Here is a 24,124-nt window from a genome sequence, read left to right on the forward strand (position 1 = left end):
GCAAGAGTTTTAAATTATCTGACCAAACAGACCACCTGTGGTAGAGCCAGAAATACTGTGATTCCTTATAATATGTTGACAGGACCATTTCTTTTGCTCGAGTATGGCCTACTCAGAACAGTTGGAATCAGAAATCTACTCATGAAAGAAATATAAGTTGTCACCTAGCCATACATGCTGCACACTAAGACAGGAATGCAGTACACTATCACTTGAAGAGAAAAGAAGCTGCTGTGCACTATTAAAATCATATTTTGTGGAAAAGAGGCTCCCTGAAGCTACTTTCATAATTTTGAAGTTTTCTGCTGCAGTTACTTCAAGGAATCTGCTGAGCTTCCCAAAGCACCACCTTCTCCCTATTTTCCTAGCTCTACCCTTTCTTTTATTCAACACCCTGTGCCTTGTCAGGCACAGGGTAACTCCATGGTCCAGGAAAAAGACATGGTAGGCTTTTTCCATGCTTCCTAGATACTAGTAAATAGCTGACTGTTTGTGTTACCACTGAAAACCAATAGTGACAGGTCAACTAATTGCTACTGAGAACCATATAAACACTCAAATCAAACTTTTTCTTTTTTTTTTCTTTAAAAAAAACTAGTGCAAGAAAAACAACCACTTGTTTCAGCATATGCAGATTTTTTCCCTATGTTCTCTGGATATAGAACTATACCTTTTCCTTCAGTGTTCATATCCAGCTCGTGCAGCTTTCTCCTGTAATTAGGTCGCAGGAGTAGACCAAGATCTGCTTAGCTCTTCTGAAGATCAACAGTAGCACAACAGCCAGCTGACATGAATCAAATGGTTTCACTACAGCCATGCAATGCCCACCCATGCCAGTGTTCAGCTTGCCTACAGTCACGCTTAGATTGAGGGCAGTCAGCAAGCAACTGTGTTACTTACTGGGCCTGCCTGAGCCTTACTGGGCTCCCAAAACGAGCCAGGAGCTTCCAGCTGCCTGAAATGCTGAAAGCCTGAGGAGCTTCAGTCAGCACAGAGACTGATGGCAGAGTGGTACTTGAGGCATGATGATAGAGTGAGATACCAAGCACATTAACTACTGCTAAAGGCAGTGGTAACCTCTTAAATTGAGAATCTCCTACATGGATTGCCATATCACATTTAAGAGTACAGGAGATTGGGCAGTCCTAGCTTTGGAATAAGCAACAATTTAATTTCAAATCCTTGTGAATAAGTGTAAACATTGGCAAAAATGCTTCTACCTCATTTTATTGTACCCTGTCAAAGATGATTATAGCTGAGCTAGAGGCAAAAGCAAAATAGGTTTAGGTGTTAAAAAGAAGAACTCTGCTTAAAGAATCTGTGGGTAGGTGTTCAAATACTTTCATATAACCTGAAAATATTGTTACACTGCACCTCCAGCTACCTTCAGCACCAACAGCCACACAGCTATCATTCCAACTGCCTCACTTAACACCACCAGCAGCCTTTCCCTCTTCTTTGCTCCTGAATTAAAGGGGAAACAGCTACATGGTCCAGAGAGCTGCAGACAACAGTCAGGATGGACAAGGCTCATCTGGGTTTCAGTAGGTTATCTTGTGTTTGGTTTCATGCACAGAACATTAGATCAGGTAAATAAGGTAGGCCAAAATGGGTATGGTTTGTTGTGAGTTCAATGACAGCCCAACTATGATCCCACTGAGATGTCTGATTACTGTTGACTTCAAATGGGCAGCTGTTACAGAGCAACAGAAATCCTGTTCTCTGTTGTAAAGATGAAGTTAATAATTAATCATTTGAGTGAATGTGAAAGACACAGTCCAGGAAGATACCCAGGCTCTGGTTTGTGACTCAGACACAAGGATAATGATGATAATCCTCTATGACTTCAGTTACTGCTTGAATTCTTATCTTCAAATGCTGCAGCTTTCTCTTGCCATTCAGTAAGGATGGTTTTTGAATGCTTGATCTGCACTCCACTGTTTGTTCAATGGAGCGTGGTATGGTAGATTATAGGACTCTAAGCAGAAATTTAGGCCTCATCCATTTAACTCACGCAGTACATGCCTCAGACATCTCCTTTCCTTCTGTAGCATAGTTCCCATTTTAATTTTCCTTGTCATTCCCACAGAGTTATCACCTTAGACTGCCTATGACTACACAGTCATTGTTAATGATACCCTATGAGAAACTAGCTGGATCATTAAATCCTCAATGTGACTCCCAGGTCACTAAATATAACTCCTAACAGCGAAGGTCTGCTTTAAACTTTGACTTATCTCCTTTCATCCCTATATATGCCTCTGTGACCATTTCCCAGCCAGGCTTATCTAAGTGTTCCTCTCTGCATTTCATTTCTGTTACTGTCAAATAGCCTGCCTCCCTGATCTCACCTCCATGCTTAATCCCATGCAGCACTGGGTCATATGATGAGGCCTTATAAGGGGGTATCCTGCTCTTTCACTCAGCTGATGGCCATCCGCTGGTCTGTTCTCTTCCATGTAATGCCAGGCAGCACTAACTCTGCAGATAAGGCTTGGCTGCCTGGTTGAGAACCAGGATTAAAGCAAGAATAGAACCTGGTTCTTCCTGGGTCTCAGACTTGCACCCCACACCCATTCCCCAAAAATTAATTTCTTATGAATGTCAAACTCAGAACTGAAATGCCATCTCAGTTCCAAATGTCATGATGCTATGTTTGACCTACTTGTCAGGTAATATTGCAGCATGAAGTCCTCATAACCCTAATATCCACAAACAAACAGTACTTGGGCTGAATCTTCCAACTCTGTACCTAGTATTCAGGAACCATAATGGACAAAAAAACAAAGTGATGAAGAACGTGAAAATATTTGCATTTACATTTCTCTCCACTGTTATTTCCTTTGCCATATGCATTTTCAGGATCGAAACAGCGAGGACTGAGTCCCTTTCCAAGCTTTACTGTTTACAACAAGAACAATAAATCCTAAATCAGGAATAAGGAATGCCAGTACAATTTTGTCTCAGTCCTGTTGAATCTGCTCACTCTGTAAGTCACTATATGCAACAGATTTCATAGCCACCCAACTTCTGCATTACACACCTTAGCTACCTATGTGACGTACGGCAAGCTCTGAGTGCCATCCTGTGACTAAGTGAAATACTGCACCATAGATGTACATTATTCTGATGTTTTGATCTGCACCACCCATGATGATGTCAAATGTCCCTTTTAATGATGAGAAGGGGACATTTCCCTGATAAGTGATCACAAATTATCATGAAACAGCATGCATTATGAACAGGATTTCCTATCCTCCCCCTCATTCCTACACAGTTTGTTCCGTGTGCTTTTAATAATTCATATGGTCAAAGTCACGGTCAGTTTGTGCTACATTACCAGACAAACCCTTTGTTTTGTTTGAACTTGGCTCACTTATTTCAAATCCCAACCCATACCTTTAGTTCCCAACCTTGCTGTGTGAAGCAAAAGCTCCTCCATCACCTATCAGTAAGGTTTCACTATTTTTTTTCCGTATGCTATTTCTAATGCTTGACCAAAATCTCTTTGTGGCCACTGCAGTCAGCTTCAGATGGCTTTGCAACACTTACATTCTCATAACTTTTTATGCTTGAAGCAACAGTAAGGCCACAAAGCTTTCAATTTTTTTAAATTTGCATCAACTCTGTTCAATAAGACTGAATTTCTTCTGTGACTTGTCCAACTATGGTCCCTTAGTTTAGCACTGTAAATGAACTGTAATATCAGGGTGGACATAATATGAGATTAAAAGACTTATTAAGTGTCTTTATCTCTACAGCAGACATAGAAATCAACCAGTTAAAATTTTAGAAATCTACTTACGGGCAAATCGTGATAGTGGTCGTGCATTTTTGTCACCTGTCTCGTTTGCAACTGAAAGGAGAAAATAGGGAGAAATAAAAAGCATTTAAGTGTTACATTAAGATTAATGATAATACCAAATCCCATACATGTAAAGGAAAGAAGACTGTTCTCAATAACAGCAGTTGGATATATATATATAGGTATACACACACACACACAGAGCATAGGACTGGAATTGGACTCCATTATCTGAAAGGTCTTTTCCAACCTTGTGATTCTGTGATATCATACTTTAATGCCACCAACTGTATTACTTTGCATCTTTGTCTTTCTGTATGATTCAGTTTGGCTTTCAGGTTCAGCAGGGCACACCACAGGCGCCTGCAAACATTCTCTTGTCTCATAGAGTAATTGAATCATATAGTTGCCCAACACTCAAGCACTAGCCATTAATAGTACAGAGCAAAATATGATCACAGTCATCCTTATAAACTCTATTTTATGTTGGACTTTTTCCCCAGATCCTAAATAATACATTTTTTCAATTTGCATTAATGAATATGGTAAAGAAAAAAGTAAGATTATTCCATCCATATAAAGAAATGCACCAGCAATTTTGGAAGCCCAGAGAATCATTTAATAGCAAATTAAATTAAATTTAAGGGTCTGTAAAAAGGAATCCTCTGAGATTTGTAACTGCATATAGACATCACCTAGGATTAAAAACCAAACCAAAACAAAAAGCAACAAACATAAAATCCTAGGTTTTTTCTGCCTCAGATTCACACTGACATAGCTCTCAGCATTTCTGTGACCCAGACAGTATGCAGAGCATAAATGACTCTTTGGGGTTCTCACAATATTAAACTACAGCTGAAAAAAAGAGGAGAGTTATCCAAGAGAGGAATTACCACCCATGACTTCTTAATTTTTGTACCTAAAATAATCATGAGGAACAGTGGTGATGGACAAATAGGGAGGAAAGCATACTGTTAAGTGCACACAGAAACCTTGCCAATTATTTTCTTACTTTAGAAATGCTGTTTTCTAGAGACAACAGCAACTAAAGCTAAAAAAACCACAAAAGGATGCAAAGTATGACCAGGACTGAGACTCACAGGGTCCTAGCAAATAACATCAACTAAACTACGATGGATTTTTTTGAAGCCAGAAAAGACTTTTGATGAAATTTCACTCCTCTGTGAAGTCACAAGGTTGTCAGTTGAAGTTGGGCTTTGTTTATTTATATCCAGTGTCACTCCAGTTTTCCCCAGTTGCTCTACACTTTCCATGCTGACTAGGATGGCTCCAGCACTCAGTCTAGTGCGGAGAGGGACCCTCTAACAAACCACTGCCTCATCCTGCTCCCATTAGCCAGTAGATGGTGCCCTTAAAACACGGGTGCTCTCCCTGCCAGCCCGGAGAGCTCGCCAGGACAGCGAGAGCGAGGACCCTGAGATGCCAGGGTCCTATGAGACACCCTTCCTTGACAGGCTGGTCTTAAGTATCCTAATGAGGAACGGCTGAGGGAGCTGGGGCTTTTTTGTCTTGAGAAAAGGAGGCTGAGGGGAGACCTTATAGTTCTCTATAACTACCTGCAAGGCGGTTGCACAGATGTCAGGGTTGGTCTCTTCTCTTGGGTGACAAGCAACAGGATGCCAGGGAATGGCTTAAAATTGCACCAGAGGAGATTTAGGTTAGGTATCTGGAAGAATTTCTTCACTGAAAGGGTTGTCAGGCATTGGAACAGGCTGCCCAAAGAGGTGGTGGAGTCACTGTCCCTGGAGGTATTTAAAAGGTGTGTAGATTAAGTCCTTAAGGACATGATCTAGAGGTGGACAAGGCAGGGTTAGGCTGTGATTTTGGAGCACAGGAAGTTCTGCACCAACATGCGGAAAAACTTTTTCACAGTGAGGGTGACAGAGCCCTGGGACAGGCTGCCCAGGGAGGTGGTGGAGTCTCCATCTCTGGAGATATTCAAGACCCGTCTGGACGCCTATCTGTGCAATATGAGCTAGGGAGCTGCTTTGGCAGGGGGGTTGGACCCGATGATCTCTCGAGGTCCCTTCCAACCCCTACAATTCTATGAATCTATGATTGGACTCGATGATCTATAGGGTCTCTTCCAACCCAGGTGATTCTATGATCTCTCCATATCGCAGCAGAGTCTGGGCAAATTCATAACATGTACTGGTATCTAAATTGGAGCATCAAGTGAACTATTACATCAATGAGAAAAGAGCCTGCCATGGGCCTTTTAACTGTGCTATTACCTGCTTTAGCATATTTCCTCCACTCTGGTAGAAGATGGCTTTCCCCGGTCACCACGGGCTTCAGAAGAGCAGCAGGTATCACCCTTGTGCCACCCTCCAGCTGGATATTGCAAGAAAAGCACTCCAGCTCCCACCCAGCATCTCTGTTTGGGCAGCTCAGCTCCCAGGCTCACATCATCCAACCCAACAGGTGTCATGAACCCCCTCAAAAATAAGTATTTTCCAATCCCAGGCTATGCAAGCTTTGTTTCAGTTGTCAGTGCATTCCAAACATTAAATGGTGTTGTATACAAAGTTATACCCTTCCATCGGCATACAGTCACCTGGACCACAGGTGCAGGTAGAACAGCGAAGCAACGAGCAGGACAGAAAACACTGGGGATGCTGAACCTGCAGTACTAGCAAGATTCCTGGTACAAGTAATCTAACAGCTGCCTGGGACCAATGAGGTCCCTATGCACGTAGGTGAAATCTCAGGTTTCTTTAGCCCTGCAATCAAAAAGGGAAGGGTTCAGAGGCAAAAAGCATTTCTGTATTCGGTCTGCATGAGAATATGAGAAGATTTTACTTGATGCAGTTTTTACTGTGAACATTTTACATATATGTCCTACAGCTGACTTACAGGAGTCACTGGAAACAATGAACTAACAGACCTATGTATGTAATACATATAAATGAGAAAAGACTTTTTCTGCAGGTGGCCTGAGATCTCCTCCGCCCTGTGTTTATTCAAGTTTATGAATAGTTATAAGCTTTTGGGAGAAGCAAGTGTGAATTAATGAAGCTGGAGGAAGAAGCTGAATCCCTGAGAGAGCAAGACACAGCCCACACCAAAGATCTGGTATTTTCAAAGATCTCCTGTACCACTGTCACTTCAGATAGACTTATTCTCCAGCCACACTCACCCTTGTACACTGAAGTCTAGACTGATTTTGCTCCCTGATTAGATGAGACTATCAGCATGAAAACTGCAGATATTTATTCTCCTGAGTGGGAGGGTGTTCTTCAGTTTCCATCCCTCTACTATTTTATATTTTTGTAATGATTAAACCATGTACATTTGAAGTTATTTTCCATTCTAGCCTGGAAGCAAATCATCTTGGTGCAGGTAGCTTGTAAGTAACTTCTGTTCCTTTGGAAAGACAACTGTGACAGGCAGGAGTCATCGTCCCATAATCACCCTGTTAGAGACAACGTGCTCTCTGTGGTCACTTGTCCAAGCAGACAACAAAACACCAGGCCTAGCCAAATTTCTTCTGTTTTGAACGTAGTATATTGTATCATAACTGCCTGGAAACCTCAAGAGCCTTTCCCTGCAATTATTCAAGTATCGTCCTAGGTATGATTGGTTCTTCGATTAACACAGGTCACTCGTATGCGAGTTCACCACATGCCCACTTCACAGGCAGGCTGATATTGTTAATGTCTGCCCTGTTAAACTACTTCCTACAGCTTGCCACATTTCCTACAGAAGGTATCGATTTCACCAGTACACCTCCTCAGCCAATTTAACTTTCAAAGAGCCTTTGTCATATTTCTAGCACAATGCAAAGAAAAATATACCTCCTCATAGTATTGACTCATCAAGACTGACTGTCATCTATATTTTGCCATTGAGCAGCTGAAAAAAGAAAGTCAGGTATTTTTTACCCACCAATAAACACATTCTATCAAGGAGACTTAAGTTTTTCTAAATCAGCCAAAGGACAGATGAGCTTAACTATGTATTTCATGCCTTCTAGTAAATTTGTCAAAGTGTTAGGAAGTGGAAAAGTACGTTAGATAAGGTGATAGCACAGATGTGTTGATAAATTTACACTGTATATAAAATCGGAATAAACCCTTATCTGGGAATTTTTTTTGTCTTTTCTTTCCTTCCCCCTTCAATGCTAAGTATTTTGAACAGCATTTCTGGAAAAAAAAGAAAACCAACCCTATCTCTGGATTGTCCTAACATACCATCTCCTGGTAATTTTTTCATTTAAAACTGAGGAGAATAAGAGACAGCAGCATGAATGCTGAGACAACTGTGTCTATCTGCTTGTTACGGGAAAATTGAAGTCAGATCAGCTGTGGGAACTCCAGCAGTTTTTGCTCTCAAAGACTACGATACCATTAGATGTTTCATAAACTTATCAGGCTCTATGTGAAATGTAGCTTGGTTTTTTATGTTTACTCATATTATGAGACTTCAGCAGAACCCGACTGCAGTGTTGGTTATGACCTACCATTTAATTTGTGTTAACTTACATAACTTCGTTCTTGCAGCAGCAACCTCTTTAAGCTGAAGGGTTGCTTTTTTTTCTGATGTTTAATCCTTCTCTCACATGGGCCCAGAAAAGACTGAACTTCCCCGTTCCACCATCAGTTTGTGGATTAACCACACTGATGATCTAGTTTTTCCTGACAGAATAGGTATCTTCATATCCCCTCCCTGTCTTTCTTGAACCTCTTCAGTGTCGATTCATTTTCTCACAGGTACCGTATGTGAATATTAAGAAGCCTTATTCTTGCCAGGTCACACATCAGTTGTGTGCTCTGACACCTCCCCCCCCCCCATACAATTAAGACTCTCAGATCATAGCAGAAGTCCTCATCTTCATGCTCTTTCACTCTGTACTACTTAATTTTCCAGCCCTTGCTATTAGCCCCATCCACGAGGTCACATGGATCCTGCTGTGCAACATTCAGATCCTCCCCTGCGCTGGGAAGGCTTTGTGTCGTCAGCAGCAATTACCAGCACTCCACTTTTTTCTGTGTCACAGTCATTAACAAAATTCCTACACAAGATCCATCCCACGCAGGGATCCTAAGCACAATAGTACTTAAGGAAGGCTTTCCTGGTAGATTTCTGTCCCATTTAAGGCTCCTCATAAGAAGACCTATCCTTGGGGGATTTTGAGTCCAGTGAGGAGACCACAAAAACCTGAGTCCAAACGAGTAATGCCTCATAATGAGACAAATTCTATTGCTGAGAGTTTTTATCCAGCACAGGAACCATGCAGCCAGTGCACACATTACTAACCTAGAGATTACAGAGGACCCTCCAGCATCAGTCACCCAAGGAGCTGATTTTAGAGTGCTGAAGCCCAGCACCAAGCAGGACACACCAGCAACTTACTACGATTTGCAATGCTCGTGTTGTAAACATTAACAGTACAGGTGACATAAACACACTATAATATAAAACAAATTGTTAGGGACACCAAGTTACAAAAACACGCAGCAACATTGTGGTGATAAGAAAAATATTGGATGGCTTGACTGTCTCTCTGGACTTAAGATGCTAATTAGTAGCTACAATTAAGTAATAAATCAATTACACAGATGCAAAAGGAACAATGTGTCTCTTGGATATACCCTGAAGATCACAAAACACATTTGAAACAAGAGCTTATGTTTCAAAATACTTCCGGAAGGCAGGAAACCACGACCTCCACTCACAAGTAATAACCAAGAGGCATACGCCAGCCAGCATTTCCTGAAATAACTCCTAATGGGGTTTTGTTGCCGCTCTTTGCCTGGCAACGCCGCTGCACAGCAAACATTGTCCTTCTTCATCGGCTGGGAGAGGAACACAGCACACAGCTGATGATTCATTTTCCTTATGAAAGGATCCTTACACTTGAGGTTATTTGCATCTGTGATGGAAAAGTTGCTTCTGCAGTGGAAAACACTTTGCTCTCTCAGACAACTGAAGGTAGTCGCTGCCTCTCTCTGAAGGGACTCTTAACTCCTTGCAAAGATTTCTGAGCTGATGCACCTCCTGGACAGTCACGGAAATGCTTTCAGAAAGGCAAAGTGTACCCAGAGGAATTGTAACAGAGAAATAGGTGCAAAATATCTGTGTGAGAAGCAGCCAGACTATTCCTTAGTCTACAGAGCATCAGCCAAATTTTATTTAGGGCAGAGATACAAACACTGAACTTGCAAACTTGGCCCCCTCTCTCTCCCCCCAACACATAAAGACTGGACAGGATCTAGTGCTGGGTTTGAGAGATGAAGGAAAAGAGGTGTAAACAATTGCAACTGACTGGCTCAAAACCACCTTCCTTGCAATGAGACCCATGGTAAACATATTATTAACCTGACAAGGGAGATGCTGTCTTGTGTAATCTATTCAAACTATTAACTGTGTTCTGCAGGCTGATTATTTCCCAGCTCTCCAGGCTCACAGAACAAAGGGCTCTGGTCACACAAGCTCCAGGCTTCTTTCATTTCCAACCTCCGCCATGCCAGTCTCCAGAGTACAGCAAGCACAGCCCTTTGGTTCCCTGGCTGTACACATACGTCCAGTGACCAAGAACATATGATGGACCCACAATCGCTTCCTCAGAGTGTGAAAATGGCTACCAGAAAAGTAGTGAATCGGGAAATGATGGAAGAGGAATTACACACATACATAGAACTGCACAATGATGAGGCTGCTTTAACTTTTGGTTTCTGGAATAGGAAGTTTTTATTTTTAACCTGGAAACATCTGGGTTGATTTGCTACATTTAGCTGAGATTTCCTGCTTCTGGTAGCTCCAACAGATTGGCCATTGTAGCAAGCCCACTCGCATCTGCCTCTATGCATCTGAAAAGCGTGGTCTAGGTAGTATAATTCTGTGCAGTGAATCTAAGACTGATAGATGGAAATCATAAGCTATGGGATTTTTAAAACAGGATTCTACATATATAGGCTACCATGACTTCCAGCTCACTTCTACTAGAAAATTTATCATATAAACAATAGCATAATGACCAAACACACAAAAGTGGTATGAGATGTGATTATAAGATGTTCTGACTTGTACACTACTCACCAGAAAACCTCTGTCTGAGGATTCATCTGCTCCGCAACTGCTCATTGTGCTCCCCTCAACTTGTAGTACTTGAGTGGAAGTACAGCCATCACCAGATGAGCTGTACATCTCTTTCTTACACTGCAAACCTTAAACCTTTTCAGTCATAGCACCCATGTACAAAAACCCAGGTACATTCCTGCTTATCTGAGAGCCCATCCTTCCCATCTAGAAACACGGATGCAAAACAAAAATCAAGTGTTTGTGCTGTTTCCCATATTACTGCATAAACAGAAGCTGTCATATGATGCACAGATACCCAGAATATGCAGGAAATACAGAGAAAATCTGCAGAAGCATCTTACTTCAACACTTAATACTTGAGATGCTGATTTTCTCTCAGAAAAACAGGGCTTAAGCCCACAGTCTGAAGCTGAATGTACACTTCAAACAAATGCTTGAAAATATTTTTGAGATGAGCAAAATCTATTCATATGCCTTTGTTTTTCTACGTCTATTCATTTTTAAAAAAGCCTGAGCTGCTTCCCTTAGAAAAACATGCTAAAACATAAGATCCTGAGCACAGCAGTACTCCATCAGAGCAAATGTCTATCCAGCCCCATACTCATCTCCAGAGCCAGAAACCATCAATGTCTTCAGAAGAGCATCTGAGCAATGTAGGTCTCCTTCTGTAAGGTTCCTTGGGGGGGGCTTGTGGGCCTCAATGGCTGAGACCAGCCTCCCCTAGGACCTGCACTTACACTGTTGTTTCCTGCCCCGGGATCCAGGGACATGGCTGAGCTCTGAGCCCTGGTGCAGCTGTGCCCATCTCTGCCGCTGTCTCCTGGGTGGGCCTGGGACCTGCACTGCAGAGAGCCACTCTCCTGCATGGAGCCCTCAGACCCAGGTCAGAGGTTGTCACATATAATGCAACAAGCATAACATTGCATAACCCTTCTGTTCTATTCCCTGTGTTCCTGCTGAATCGAACAATAAGACCATTAGCCTGGAATGCCAGGGGTTTTTCAACTCCAAAAACACATTCAAGGAGACAGAACACTAAGGTTACAAGTGCAAACGGGATTTTATTTTCATGGGGGCTTTGTATTGTTTTTCATCCATTTCAGAGCCGATGGTCACAAATATTAACAAAGTGTGCATGTGTAGCCAGGACAGGCTGATGCATTCTTTAGTTTAGCTTGAAAAAAACTTCCCTTGCAGACAGGAAAAAGTAAGTCACAATGCTGCAAAAAGTAGCAGCAGGAATAGCAGCCAAGCTGCCCTTGTTGAAGATCTTCAAGAGTGAGAACATGAAAGATGACGATCTGGACAGACCACACGCGAAAGAGGTGGTGTGTGGTACTATGGACTAAGTATGGCACTCCAAGAGTCCTTTCCTTCTTTGGCCTTCATTCTTGATGCCTTTCTGGTAAGCCATGGCAGCCCTCTCAGCCTCTGCCTTGCTCCTTCCAGTTGTCATCTTCTGGAGGCCTGCCATGCCTCATTCAAGTGCTTAGTCTTTGTCTGCCTTCATCCCACAGTGTGGGAATCTGCTTTTATTGAACCCAAGGAATGCCAGTTGGCCACAGCAGTACAGGGGAGTGCTCACCAGGACTTTGCACGCTGCTTGTCTTTCCCGCCTGACACACCAGAATGCTTCTGCCTGTATCGCATCTGTGGCACAGTCTCCTTGTGACCTACTCATGCCTCCAGGGATATTTGTCTACTCCAGTGTTTCCAAACAGCAGCAGAAGCTCATGGTGTCATGGTCCTTTCTGGACCTTTCTCCTCTGCTGCTGGGAATATCTCTTCTGTCAGAGCTTCAGCTAATAGGGAAGAATGGGAGGCACAGAACAATTCCATGAGCTTTTCTGCCTCAGGGATGCCCTGACATCCAGGAGATGATGTGGACAAGGAGGCCTACGTTTCTTGCGGGATGCTTTTTCTGCAGCCCCAATTCGAAAGACCCCAACATGAACATCACTCTTTCCTACATCTGATGACAGCAACACAGGAAGGGTGGGGCCTGAGAGAGATGTGTCAAGGGAGCTTTTGCCACCAGAGCTTTTGCTCCGGAGTCAAGCTCCATACGGTCACAACTAGCAGATCCAGCCCCACACCCACCAGCTGAGCAGCAGGGTGGGTGGGCTTTGAACATGAACCGGCTGCTGTCAGTACAGTGGCTTTCAAAGCAGCTCTCTGCCTCCTAGGGCAGAAAACAGCCACAGGCAGCACCAACCCAGCTCCCAGTTTGGAGGTTTCTTTGGAGAAAGCACCAGGTGACCCCAGGTGCTGCCAAAGCTCCGAGACAGGATACCAGCGGGTCGGCACCACGCAGCTCACAGCGCTGCTGCCTGTGGAGACACACTGCACTCTCTGGGACTGTGAGAGAAGGTTGCTGATGATTTTGAAAGGAGTTCTGCAGGCGTTTAGTCAAGGGGAAGGCTGCTGCTGGGAATGTCGGTACAGGTCAGGAGCTGGCTGGCCAGGTGGCCATATGACACTAAAAGGCCACTGCCTCTCTTTGAGTGGCACCCAGTGCCCAAACAAGAGCTGCTGAGAAGGACTGAAGACTTGTTTTTTGCATGTCCACCTGACACCACTGGAGAATGTCCATGTGATGACATTACTAAGGACAACAGTCAGATCTAACAGCATTTTTTTAAAAATCCAGAAACAAATCTGTGAAATCCAGTCTTCTAGCATGCACATGGCAATTAGCTTGCGAGACTTGGGCAATGAGCACAGAAAGCTGCTGAACCACATTGGTTCAGTTAAGGAATCTCAACATTTTGATGCAAGCTCAGTCTGACAAGGCAGGGTCTTGCATGTCTTGAAATGTGGATCTGAGGTATCAGCAGGCAGAGCCATGCTAGAGACAAATCCCTTGCCTTGAGTGCTCCTTGTCCAAAGGGGTTCGACAAAAAAGACAGACTTAGTAGCAAGGATTTCAAACTACCTGGGATTTATGAGCTAAAAGAGTTGCTTTGAGTTGTGCTTCAAACAAACAAGTAGCCAGTGCATTTTAAGACCATCCTTTCTTCCCTGCAACAGGCCACACAAGTGAAATTCATGCTGACATAACGCATCCTGAAACAATCAGCTATAGCCATACTCACTGCAGGCCTCTACTGGAGGGGGATGATATCCCATCAATTTATCCCCTCAACATGAAAGGATTATTAAGGTACTTGAAGTTGTCCCAAGGAGAGCACCAAAGCTGGTGAAGGGGCTGGAAGGCATGTCCTGTGAGGAGCACCTGAGGACACTGGGTTTGTCTAGTCTGGAAAGGAGGCTGCTGAGGGGCAACCTCCCTGCTCTCTACAGCTTCCTGAGGAGAGGACATGGAGAGAGAGGGAGGTGCTGAGCTCTTCTCCCTGGGACCCAGTGCCAGGGCACAGAGGAATGGCTCCAAGCTGCATCCCTCAGAAGAAGTTCAGACCTGAGATAAGGAAACATTTCTTTACTCAGAGTGGTCAAACCTTGGAAGAGGGTTCCTGGAGAGGTGGTCAATACCCCATATCAGTGTTGAAAAAGCATTTAGAAAATTCCCTTAATGCCAAGCTTTAACTTTTGGCCATCCCTGAAGTTGTCAGGCAGTTGGACTAGATGGTCTTTGTAGTTCCTTTCCAAAGGCACTATGCTGAATCTAATTAAGAACATGAACATAGAGAAAGAGCAGTTTTTCTCACTTTGTTAGAATTTGACAGGAAGTAAATTAAAGATGCCTTGTCCAAAGTTGCACAGCAGTTTAGCAAACAGATTTCAAAAGGCTATTTTGGCACTTGAAGTTACACTCCTGATAGAGCTGATGAGGAAAAAAAAGGGGGGCTTTTGAGGAAGAAAGGGTTTTGTGAAGGGATCTACAAAATTTAAAGAGGCTATCAATGTTTCCTATGGAAGGCACAAATTTTTGTTTGAAAGCTAGGGCCCTTTTGGCTTGGGCTCCTTTTAGTCTGTCCTGGTTCTGGCCAAGCCAGAGTTAAGCTCCCCAAGCCAGCACAGGTGAGCTGAGTTAGTCCAGGCTGTTTTCCTCACCACCTGACATCACTCCCCCATAAAAGGGGCTGGTCAGGGAGGGGTGCTGCTGGGTGCATCCAGGGAAGTTTAAGTGTGCTGGGGTGTTGGGTTGGTCCTTGTGTGCCTGCACACATGTTATCATGGAGTGTGAGTGTAATTTGTGTCAGGCTGTTATTGTTCCCCCTTCACCATGATTGTATCAGTAAACTGTCCTTACCCCAACCCACAGCATGGTGCTCTGCCTGTATCTCCCTGGGAGTGAGAGCGCAGTGTGTGGTGCTCAGCCAATGCCTGGGGCTTAACCCCCACGTAGTTCTACAATGAAAACGTAGCATTTCTCAGAGGAAACAAGGACTTGAACCAATTAAGTTGAAAATTTAGGTTCCTACCTAAAAATACCTTTAAGGAAACATACAATCAGGCCACAACTGTGCAATGGCATTAATCCCTAAATTAACCACCAATGAATACCAGTTGACAAGGAAGCTATTTACTTAGTTGTCTGATTTATGAAATTTCACCTGGTACGTAAAGCTCATTGAATCCCATCCTAGTATCACCTTTAAGCCACCTGTTTTACCTATACTCTTATGGTTCATAAAATAAGCTTGCATAAGTGTTACTAATTCCAAGTCAGCACCAATTCTTTTTGATAAAAAAAACCTGCATGATGTCTGAGTAATCACAGTTAAATTACACCACCACTTACATACAGTTCTATAACAATATTCGTCTAGTGGTTCTGATACAGTAGAGCTCCTTTATGTAATAGCTTAATATTAACACACTTCAATAAGTAAGAAACACATAGATTGATGTATTTTTCCAGGAGAATATATTTTAAAGACTGTACAGTGGTATAAACAAAAAGGAAAAAACCCTCCTCCCCTCTGGAGGAGGATTCAAAAGCGCTTTTTTACAGGAGGGTTTTCATCCACTCAAGTCAACTGGAGGAAAGACCTAAATAAAGCCATAGTTCCTTCTCCTACTTTACTGCGACCATTCACCGAGATCCAGTGCATTGCAACTATTCCCAAAGAGTTTCCACTGAGACTGGGTCAGCTGTCAGATGCTCTGATTATTTATAAACTTAAGCTTCTAGTCTTTCCTGTCATTTCCACATCCACTTTTCCCATTTCTAATAATGCATGAATCATAATCAGAAATCACTCTCCAGTCCATTAACAAGCTAAACATAGCACAGACTCAAAGAAGTACACAGATGACTATTGTTACATCTGCCTTGCTATTAGAGGGATCAACGCTGTAAAAATACCTGCAGTTAGCGAGTATTCATGTTGCATTTATTAGCATTTTCATTCCAGTACACACATTATGAAACAATGTTTTTGTGGTAGGAGGAAAACCAGTGAGGAATACTGCTTTGCTGCTATATTAATACCTCATAGTGCAATAATCCTGTGCTCTACTGATTCTCAGACTGGGTTGTTGGGGGGAAAAAAAAAAAACACAAAACAAGTATATGGCTTTAAAAAACTTCCAGTATTTGGGCCAAAAATGTCACAGACATTGTAACAAATCCTTGAAATAGCATAAACACATCAGGCTAGTCCAAGTCTGTAAAAAAAAAAAAATATTCACCATGGCCAGACTGAGGGCTCTGTGCTGCAGAGAACCAGCAATTCTCAAATGTAGCATTAAAGAACACAAGACCAAGGGTACACAGACTTCTGTAAAACTGAGCATAAGAAAAGAATTGTGTCTTCCTAAACCTCAAAAGAATTTCTACAAAATCTTTCTGCAGTGACCTCAGGAAGTAATTTTACAGTGATTTCTAACAGAATTTTCAGATGCTTTGGGGAGTAAGAAAGGACTCTAATTCTCTCCCTTAGATGCAGTCTCTAAAAAGCACGTGAGAAACAAAGGAAAACCAGAGTGAAGAAATGGGGAAGTTGATAACATTGTTCACAGCAGCAGCTGTCATTTGTCCAGATCAAGACTGGCACAGTGTTAGCATAGGTGTGGAATAGATATGAAAACATCAAACACTATGGACCATCGGGAAACACTGTGGGGTGTAAATGAAAAGATTATGTTAAATTTTTTTTGCAACACAATAAAAAGTGAAGTTAAAAATATCAAAATCCACCAGACCGAAAAGATTTCCATCTTACTCAAGTTATGAGAGGAAAAAAATCCTCTTAGGAGCTTGAAAGAGATATACTCTATAAACGTGCACATCTATTGCTCCCACACACATGGTTCAAGACTTCTGTCATGTTTATTTTCTCCCATGGGTCTTCTCCAATTTGGTAGAAGACACTTTGGTGAAAAACACAACACAGAGCTGACATTTATTGAAGATGGGCAGGGTTGCATAAACTCTAATGCAGCACCGCAAACGAACTGAAACAGCATCCTTACCCATGAATTTCCATTCACTTCAGTGAAAGCAAAATTGCCTCTGAAGTGTGGGAATAACAAAGGGAAAATTCTGCTTTCAGTTCCACCTAAGAACAGGCTTACAGAGACACTGGTGGGAAGTCTGCGAAAACAAAGGGGCCATGTAGGAGTCAGGGAAAGCAGAATTTGTTTTCCTTCACCTAGAAAAAGAGCATCTTTTCTACCACACAAGTCACACCCATCTTTAGGACTTCTGCTTCTTAATTGCAGTCCCACTAATTTGCAGCTTTCTGTGCATTGATAAGCCTGTTTCTATTCAGAGGGAAAAGCAGTATCATTGCCAAGAGCTCAGCACAGGGCTCAAGCCCATTTTTCTGTATCCATGTAGGAAAGAACCAACCAACCAACCTCAACAAGAACCACCTCTTCAGTTTCATCACTCCACCACCATCCTATAAGGACATATGTGTTTGAGCATACATTCAAAAATGCATTTTAGGTGTATCCAGATTCAAAAGTACCGCCTGCAATACCACAATGTCATCCCACTGAAGATCCATCACTGAAACATACACCCACAGCTCAACAGGTACCAGGGGCATTCTGGCCTTGGTTGTCAGCTTACTAAGGAAAAGGGTAGTGTCACATTGTGGGCATCCAGAAGTTAACTTCTCTAACGTTCAAGAATATTCACATCTGGGCATTTCATGCCCTGACTCCTACACTGCCCAGATGGATTTCAAAATGTTTGTGCATTTCCTGGAGTTCAGGATTGATAACAGCACAGCAGATGCCAGGAAAGACCAACAGAGACATGGCAGAAACACTTGCCAGCCCTGTGTGGAATAGCTTGTGTACCAGTTTGAGTATAGTTTCACAATGCCCTTTCTCCAAATCAGAGGGTTTTTCACATTGTCTGTCACAGCATATGTCTCCAGAAAAAATTCAATACAAACAAGGGGGGGGGAGGGGGGTTGTTGCATTTTGATATACTTTTTTTTTAGGCAATTCCTGGATTTTGTTACACTCACACAGCTGGCTATCTACCATGGTAACGATGAAAGAAATTGCCTATTTTCATAGAGGCCACTCTGCATTTTCACGATTCACGGGGCTTTTATTTTTTTTTTACCAGGAAGAAATCAAAAGGACTTGAATCAAGTGACAAAACTTCACATTTCCTCACTCAGCGAAACCTCCCCAGCAGCAACCTGGTGCTCTCTGAGCCACAGCTGCTCCCACAGAGGCGCTGGCCACCTCCCTGCCCATCCCAGGGATGCCTTTTACCCTTCTTCACCCCTGCTGTCACCTGGCAATGCACACAGCGGTCTGAAAACGTTTCACAACAGAGGGTAAAGCAAGCCAAGGAGAGCAACAACAGGGAAAATAAATATTGTTACTGAACGGAGAAGCAGACTGAGAACAACTGTGTTCCCTCTGGGGAAAAATAAAAAGCTCGAAGGCAACGACTGCGTGTTCACCCCTACTTCTCGGCACCCTGCCCTGGCGCTCCCGTACTAGGTGCACCCAGAGGGCAGCAGCGCAGCCTGTGGCTCCTGCCCGGGTTGAGGTGTGCAAGGAGGCCCCCCACTCACTCTTCAGCCAGGCTACCAAAAAGTGGCGAGTTCCCCTCCCTCTGCAGGTGGTGACAGGACAGCGAGGGTTGCGAGGTCCTGGATGGTTGAGGGGTTTCCGCTTCCCCCTCTCCCCCCGCTCCCCGGCTATCTGTGCATGGGAAGGACAGGCCGATGGGCGGTTGGTCTCATGAGAGGGGCGCTCAAGAGCCGGGGTGTACCGGCCGTGGCTCCCGTGGGCAGGAAGCCGCGAACACCCCGGCCCCTGAGGAGCGCCGGGAGCTGCCGTTAGCGTGGTAAAGGACTCGCACCCTACCAGGCCCGGGGACGCTGCCTGCTCCGCCTTAAGCTGCAGCCCTGGCGACCACCCCGGCCAGCTAGGCAAGCTTGCCCAGAAGCCCGAGGTCTCCAGAGAATGGGGACAGCTTATTAGGCAGAGCTTTGAGGTTGGCAGAAGCACAGCGTCAGACAGCAAGGGGGAGCTGGGCTTTGCAGCTACAGCCAAGCTGAGAATCACCAGTCTGACAAAGCTTCCTCCCAGGGAAGCTGCTGCCCCGGGTGGAAGGCTGCAAAGACAGCACCTCCACGCCCAAGCCCTCACCTGCCCAAGATGTGCTCTGATGGAGTCAACAGGTGGAAAGGCTGTAGGAGTAAGGCCATGTTTAGGACACTACACTATTTGTTAGGAGGATTCACAGAATCATTACTGTTGGAAAAGACCTCCAAGAGGAAATACCAGGGCTGCATGGTGCTGACCTCCCAGGACTGCTCCAGGATGCCTCAGAGAGGCTGCCACACTGGTTAAAAAACACACATACTATGTCCTGCGTCTTTTCCATGTGGGAACCATGATGCAGTAAAGCAAAAGCTGGCATAGGCAAACAGGACTTCAGAGCCTTGGGGGTGCAAGTGAAAGGGACAAGTGTGCAAGTGATCTTCTCTTCTGTCTTGCCAGGCAGCGATTAGGGTGTAAGTGGAGGAGGTTTTCAGAGATACACAAGTGGTAAGCAGAAGCACAGGGAAGACCACTGCTAAAAAACAGGGCTGGGAAACTAATTACTAATAATGCTGACAAGGCAGAGGATCTCAATACCTTCTTTGCCTCTGTCTTTACCAACAGAGGTGGGCCCCATATCACAGAATCAAGTAGCTGAAACACCACTTCTTGGTCAACAGCCTTTTGAAAGGGCTCAACCCACATAAATCTACAGGCCTGGAGGCATCCACCCCAGGGTGGTATGAGAATGCTTTGGGTTGGAACAGAAGTGGCCAATGTTGTTGCAATGCCATCATCTAGAACATTTGAAAAAAAATGTAGAAATTGGGGGATATCCCCAGTGCCTGGAAGAGGGCAAATATCATACCCATCAACAAGAAGGACCCAAAAAGAGAACCCAGGAAACTACAGGCCCATTAGTCTTAATTCACACTCACAAGTCTACTTAGAAACTACAAACTAAGTGAAGCAGCAGATTGGGAAAGCCAGCACAGGTTTGCCAAAGGCAAATCATGCCAGACTAACCCGATTACCTTCCACAACACGGTAACATTTTATGTTACATGGCGAGAGCAGCGGGTGATGTTTACTTGGACTTTAGCAAAGTGTTCAATGCTGTTTCAAACCGACTTCTCCTGGCCAAACTGGCATGATATGGACTGGATGGGTGTTCCGCAAGATGGATAGAAAATTGGCTCACAAGCCATACTCAGAGAGTGGTGATCAATTGATTTTACTCAGGTTGGTGGCCTGTCACAACTGAGGTCCTCCAGGCATCAATTCCAGGCCTACACTGTTCTATATCTTCATGAATGATCTGTACAGCATGATTGAGAGCATCCACACCAAATCTACTGGGTAGTGAGGTGAGCACTGGGTAGCGAGGAAGAGCCATCTTACAGAGAAACCTGGACAGGCTGGAAAAGTGGGCTGGCAATAATGTATGAAGTTCAATAAAGAGAAGTGCAAAGTCCTGCATCTAGGTCATCAAAACAAAAGAGGCCAGTACAGACTAGGACCTATGTGGCTGGGGAGCAGCCTTGCTGAGAGGGACCTATGGATGTTGGTGGGCAAGCAGAACATGAGTCTGCAGTGTGACACAACAGCAACAAAGGCAAATTTGACCCTAGGTTGTGTCTGCAGGAACATCACTAGCAGGGATAGACACAGAAACATCCCACACAGCATTTATCAGGCTGTACCTGGCATACTATATCCAGCTCTGGTCTCCACACATCAAAAATGCAGTCAGACTGCCGAAGGTCCAAAGGAGGGCCATGGAGAAGGGCTGGAGAACCTGCTGTATGGAGAAAGACTGAACAAGTTAGGTCTTTTCTCCCTGGAGAAGGCTCAGGGGGACCTCAAATATGTAAAGGGCAGCTACAAAAAATGATAGGCACTCTCTCTTCACAAGGAGCAACATGGGGCAGGCAAGGAACAACAGGTACAAGTTGCACCAGGAGAGTTTTCATCCCTATACAGGAATTTTTTTACAGTAAGAACTATCAATCACTGGAGCAACCTTCCCAGGGACATGGTATGGTCCCCATCACTGGAGGCTTCCAAGATATGACTGGATGAGGTGCTGAATATCTCATCTATGGTCCCTTTCCCCACAAAAGGTTGGGCCAGATGATCTTTCAAATTCTTTTACAGCCTGCGCTGAAACAAAATAGGCCTGCAGTAACAGCCTCACTGTACCCACAGCACAGCCCAGGAAGTAGCAGGCCTTTCCCACCCACCTAGCCTTCTGTGTTTTCTAAGGTCACATTCTTCCCAAGAAAACAGTTAAGGGGAAAATAATAACCATTTCTCAGGTCTGTAAAAGAAGGCTTGGCTTTTAATCTCTCGAGGCTTTTCTGAAGAAAACTATTTATGGTGTAATCAGTATCCCTGGATCCTGGCCAGGATGGAGGCCATATAATTCAGAAGGAAATCTGAAGTCTTAAAGTTTGGCACACATATAAACTCTCAGACAGCAATTCCAAACTGTCAAGGTTTCTTCAACTATCACCAGTTTCAGCTGCAGATAGAATCAGCCACAGCAGGATTCAGTCTCCCAGCCTAGAACTGCAGATGTAACAGATTATTATCAGACTATATGAACTTGCAGTGCCCTTTCAGTCTCCAGTGAGAAGTTTCTAATGTACTCAGCTTTCCTAAGTACATTTTGAAATGCACCTTAAGATGCAGAAGTTTCAGCAGAGCTGAAAAAGAAAAGCTGAAAAACTTATAATCTGCACAGAAACAAGTAATTTTTTTATTTCTTTTGATTTATTGTGAAAGAATCAAGCTGTATAACCTTACTGGGTAATCATTATATGGTTTGTAGGGAGCCTTTTGTTGTTTTTTTTTTTTTTAATGAAAACAGAAAAAATCCCCCTTTTTCAAATTTGATGTGACAGAGTAATATAATATCACAAGAAAATCTAGAGTCTCAGATTTCTAAATATAATCAGTCTGTTCCTTCAATATAAAAAGTCACATGAGCTAGTTCCAGATGGTGACATTTGTATGAGCAAAGTCATTAGAAATCATGAACCTCGGTGAAGCATGGTGCCACCTCTATTTAGATTGGTCTGTACACGGATATGAACACTAACGCACGCATTGAACAGGTTTACCTTACAATCAAAATAGCTAAAAATCCACAGTATTCAACTTTAGAGTGCTTTTGTCCCACTCAAACAGCCCCATTTAACCAATTTTTTTAAAAAAAATCCTTCTGTAAGAAATACATTTATAAAACTAGCAAGCTTTCAGAAGGCTTTATTGGTTTTGGTACAAGAGGGTGATAACATAACTAGAAGATACCTTCCAGTCTAAAGCTAGCTTGGGTCCATCCATTTCACAGGCAGTTTGAGCCAGCCTGTGTACAACATTGTAGACGTTCACCCTGGCAAGGTCACCAGGCACCCACCAAAGTTTACCTGTACAATTCCACTCATCCTCCCCAGAGCTTCCAGTCTGCTGCAAATCTCCAGCATCCAAGGTCAGCATTCCAGCACATACCACAGTTAATAGCCTTTGACACTTAAAGCGTTTCTGTTTGCAATGCACCAAAGCTGTGTTACAGTCCCAAAAGTAAATCCACTGCAGAAATCAAATTTTACTAACATCCCCTCATTTGCTGGCGCAGAACAAGTAGGTTTTGGGTCTCTTAAGGAAGCAGCTTTAAAATTCCTATGCATTCACCTTTCTGAGGTGTTTAAATGTGGTAGCAATTTCAGTGCTTTCCCACCTTCCCAATTCTTGTTTCCTCTGCAAGGAGGATCCAGGCTGTAAAGCTTTTCTCTGACATCCTAAATGCCGGGAAGTTTTAGAGAATACAGAAGTCATAAGACAAGAAAAGTACCCAGAAAGGGGAAAGGCCAGGAAGTCTCAAATTAACATAGCTTAAATTTCAACATATTTCAGAACATATGCTACAGGATTTTGCACTCGCTCTCTCCTGCGCTCAGATTCAGGCTCTGAACACTCCTGAATAGAAAAAGGAGTTTAAGGGCTTCAACATTTTAGGGAAAAAACCCTATGTCACACAGACTAAAACTTACACCAACTCACAATATGTTTTGTGCAACCAATCCAGAAGTCAGAGACATTAACTTCTGAGCAAACATAAGCACTACAGAAATGGGCACAAGTTTGTTATGCATGTGATCATCGTGACCGAGTTGTGCAACTGAACTCTGGGTCAAACAGAAAAGAGAGAGGATACGAAGCAAACCTGAAATGATATTTTCAAAGTCTTGAATGTGTCTACTTCCACTGGGGAAAGCATAGCAGAAAATAAAGTTTTAGAGAGACATTGCCTGAACTCAGCTGTCAAAACCAGAACTTCTGATAGGATTTATAACTTACACTGTTGTAAACAGGAATTTTATTTTTTTTTCTTAGAAGGAAGGCAGCTGTACTTGCAAAGCTAAGAACTGCAGGTTGAAGTAGCTCCATGCACCGCAGAGTAATAACCATCCCCGCTTGTTATCCCAATTGCTGAATTTCTCAGCGAGTCCACTAGCAAATGGCTTGTCCTGCAAATGGCAGGTGTTCATTGCAATGAATCTAAATACTGTTTCATCTATGAGTGCATGGAAGAAAAGAGACATCAAGCCCACACAAATTAGTTGGATTATTTTTAACGATTTCACAGGAAGCAGGTCCAGACTCCCCACCATGTTCTAAAATCGTTAAAAGAATGACAAATGTCCTTGGTTTCCAGATGATGCCTTAACGAAAACAAAGCAAGAACAAAATGCACTTTCTTGTTATAGCACAATTTGCTTCCAAAATTATACTTTGTAATTGGAAGAATGATATTTAAAC

The 24,124-nt window shown here is 43.4% G+C and overlaps 1 protein-coding gene across 1 annotated transcript in view; it reads right to left on the reverse strand.

The window, feature by feature from the left end:
• Positions 1-24,124, reverse strand: part of PDE1C (phosphodiesterase 1C) — a gene marked incomplete at both ends in the record, with an annotated part of 325,232 nt that overhangs the window by 279,676 nt on the left and 21,432 nt on the right. Inside the window, one exon of the mRNA XM_084280364.1 lies at positions 3,806-3,856. Within this exon, the coding sequence (XP_084136490.1) occupies positions 3,806-3,856 (51 nt within the window). The remainder of the gene's footprint in view (positions 1-3,805; positions 3,857-24,124) is intronic.

This window comes from Gallinula chloropus (genome assembly GCF_964237585.1).
Source record: "Gallinula chloropus genome assembly, chromosome: 2".
In the NCBI taxonomy this organism is placed as follows: domain Eukaryota; kingdom Metazoa; phylum Chordata; class Aves; order Gruiformes; family Rallidae; genus Gallinula; species Gallinula chloropus.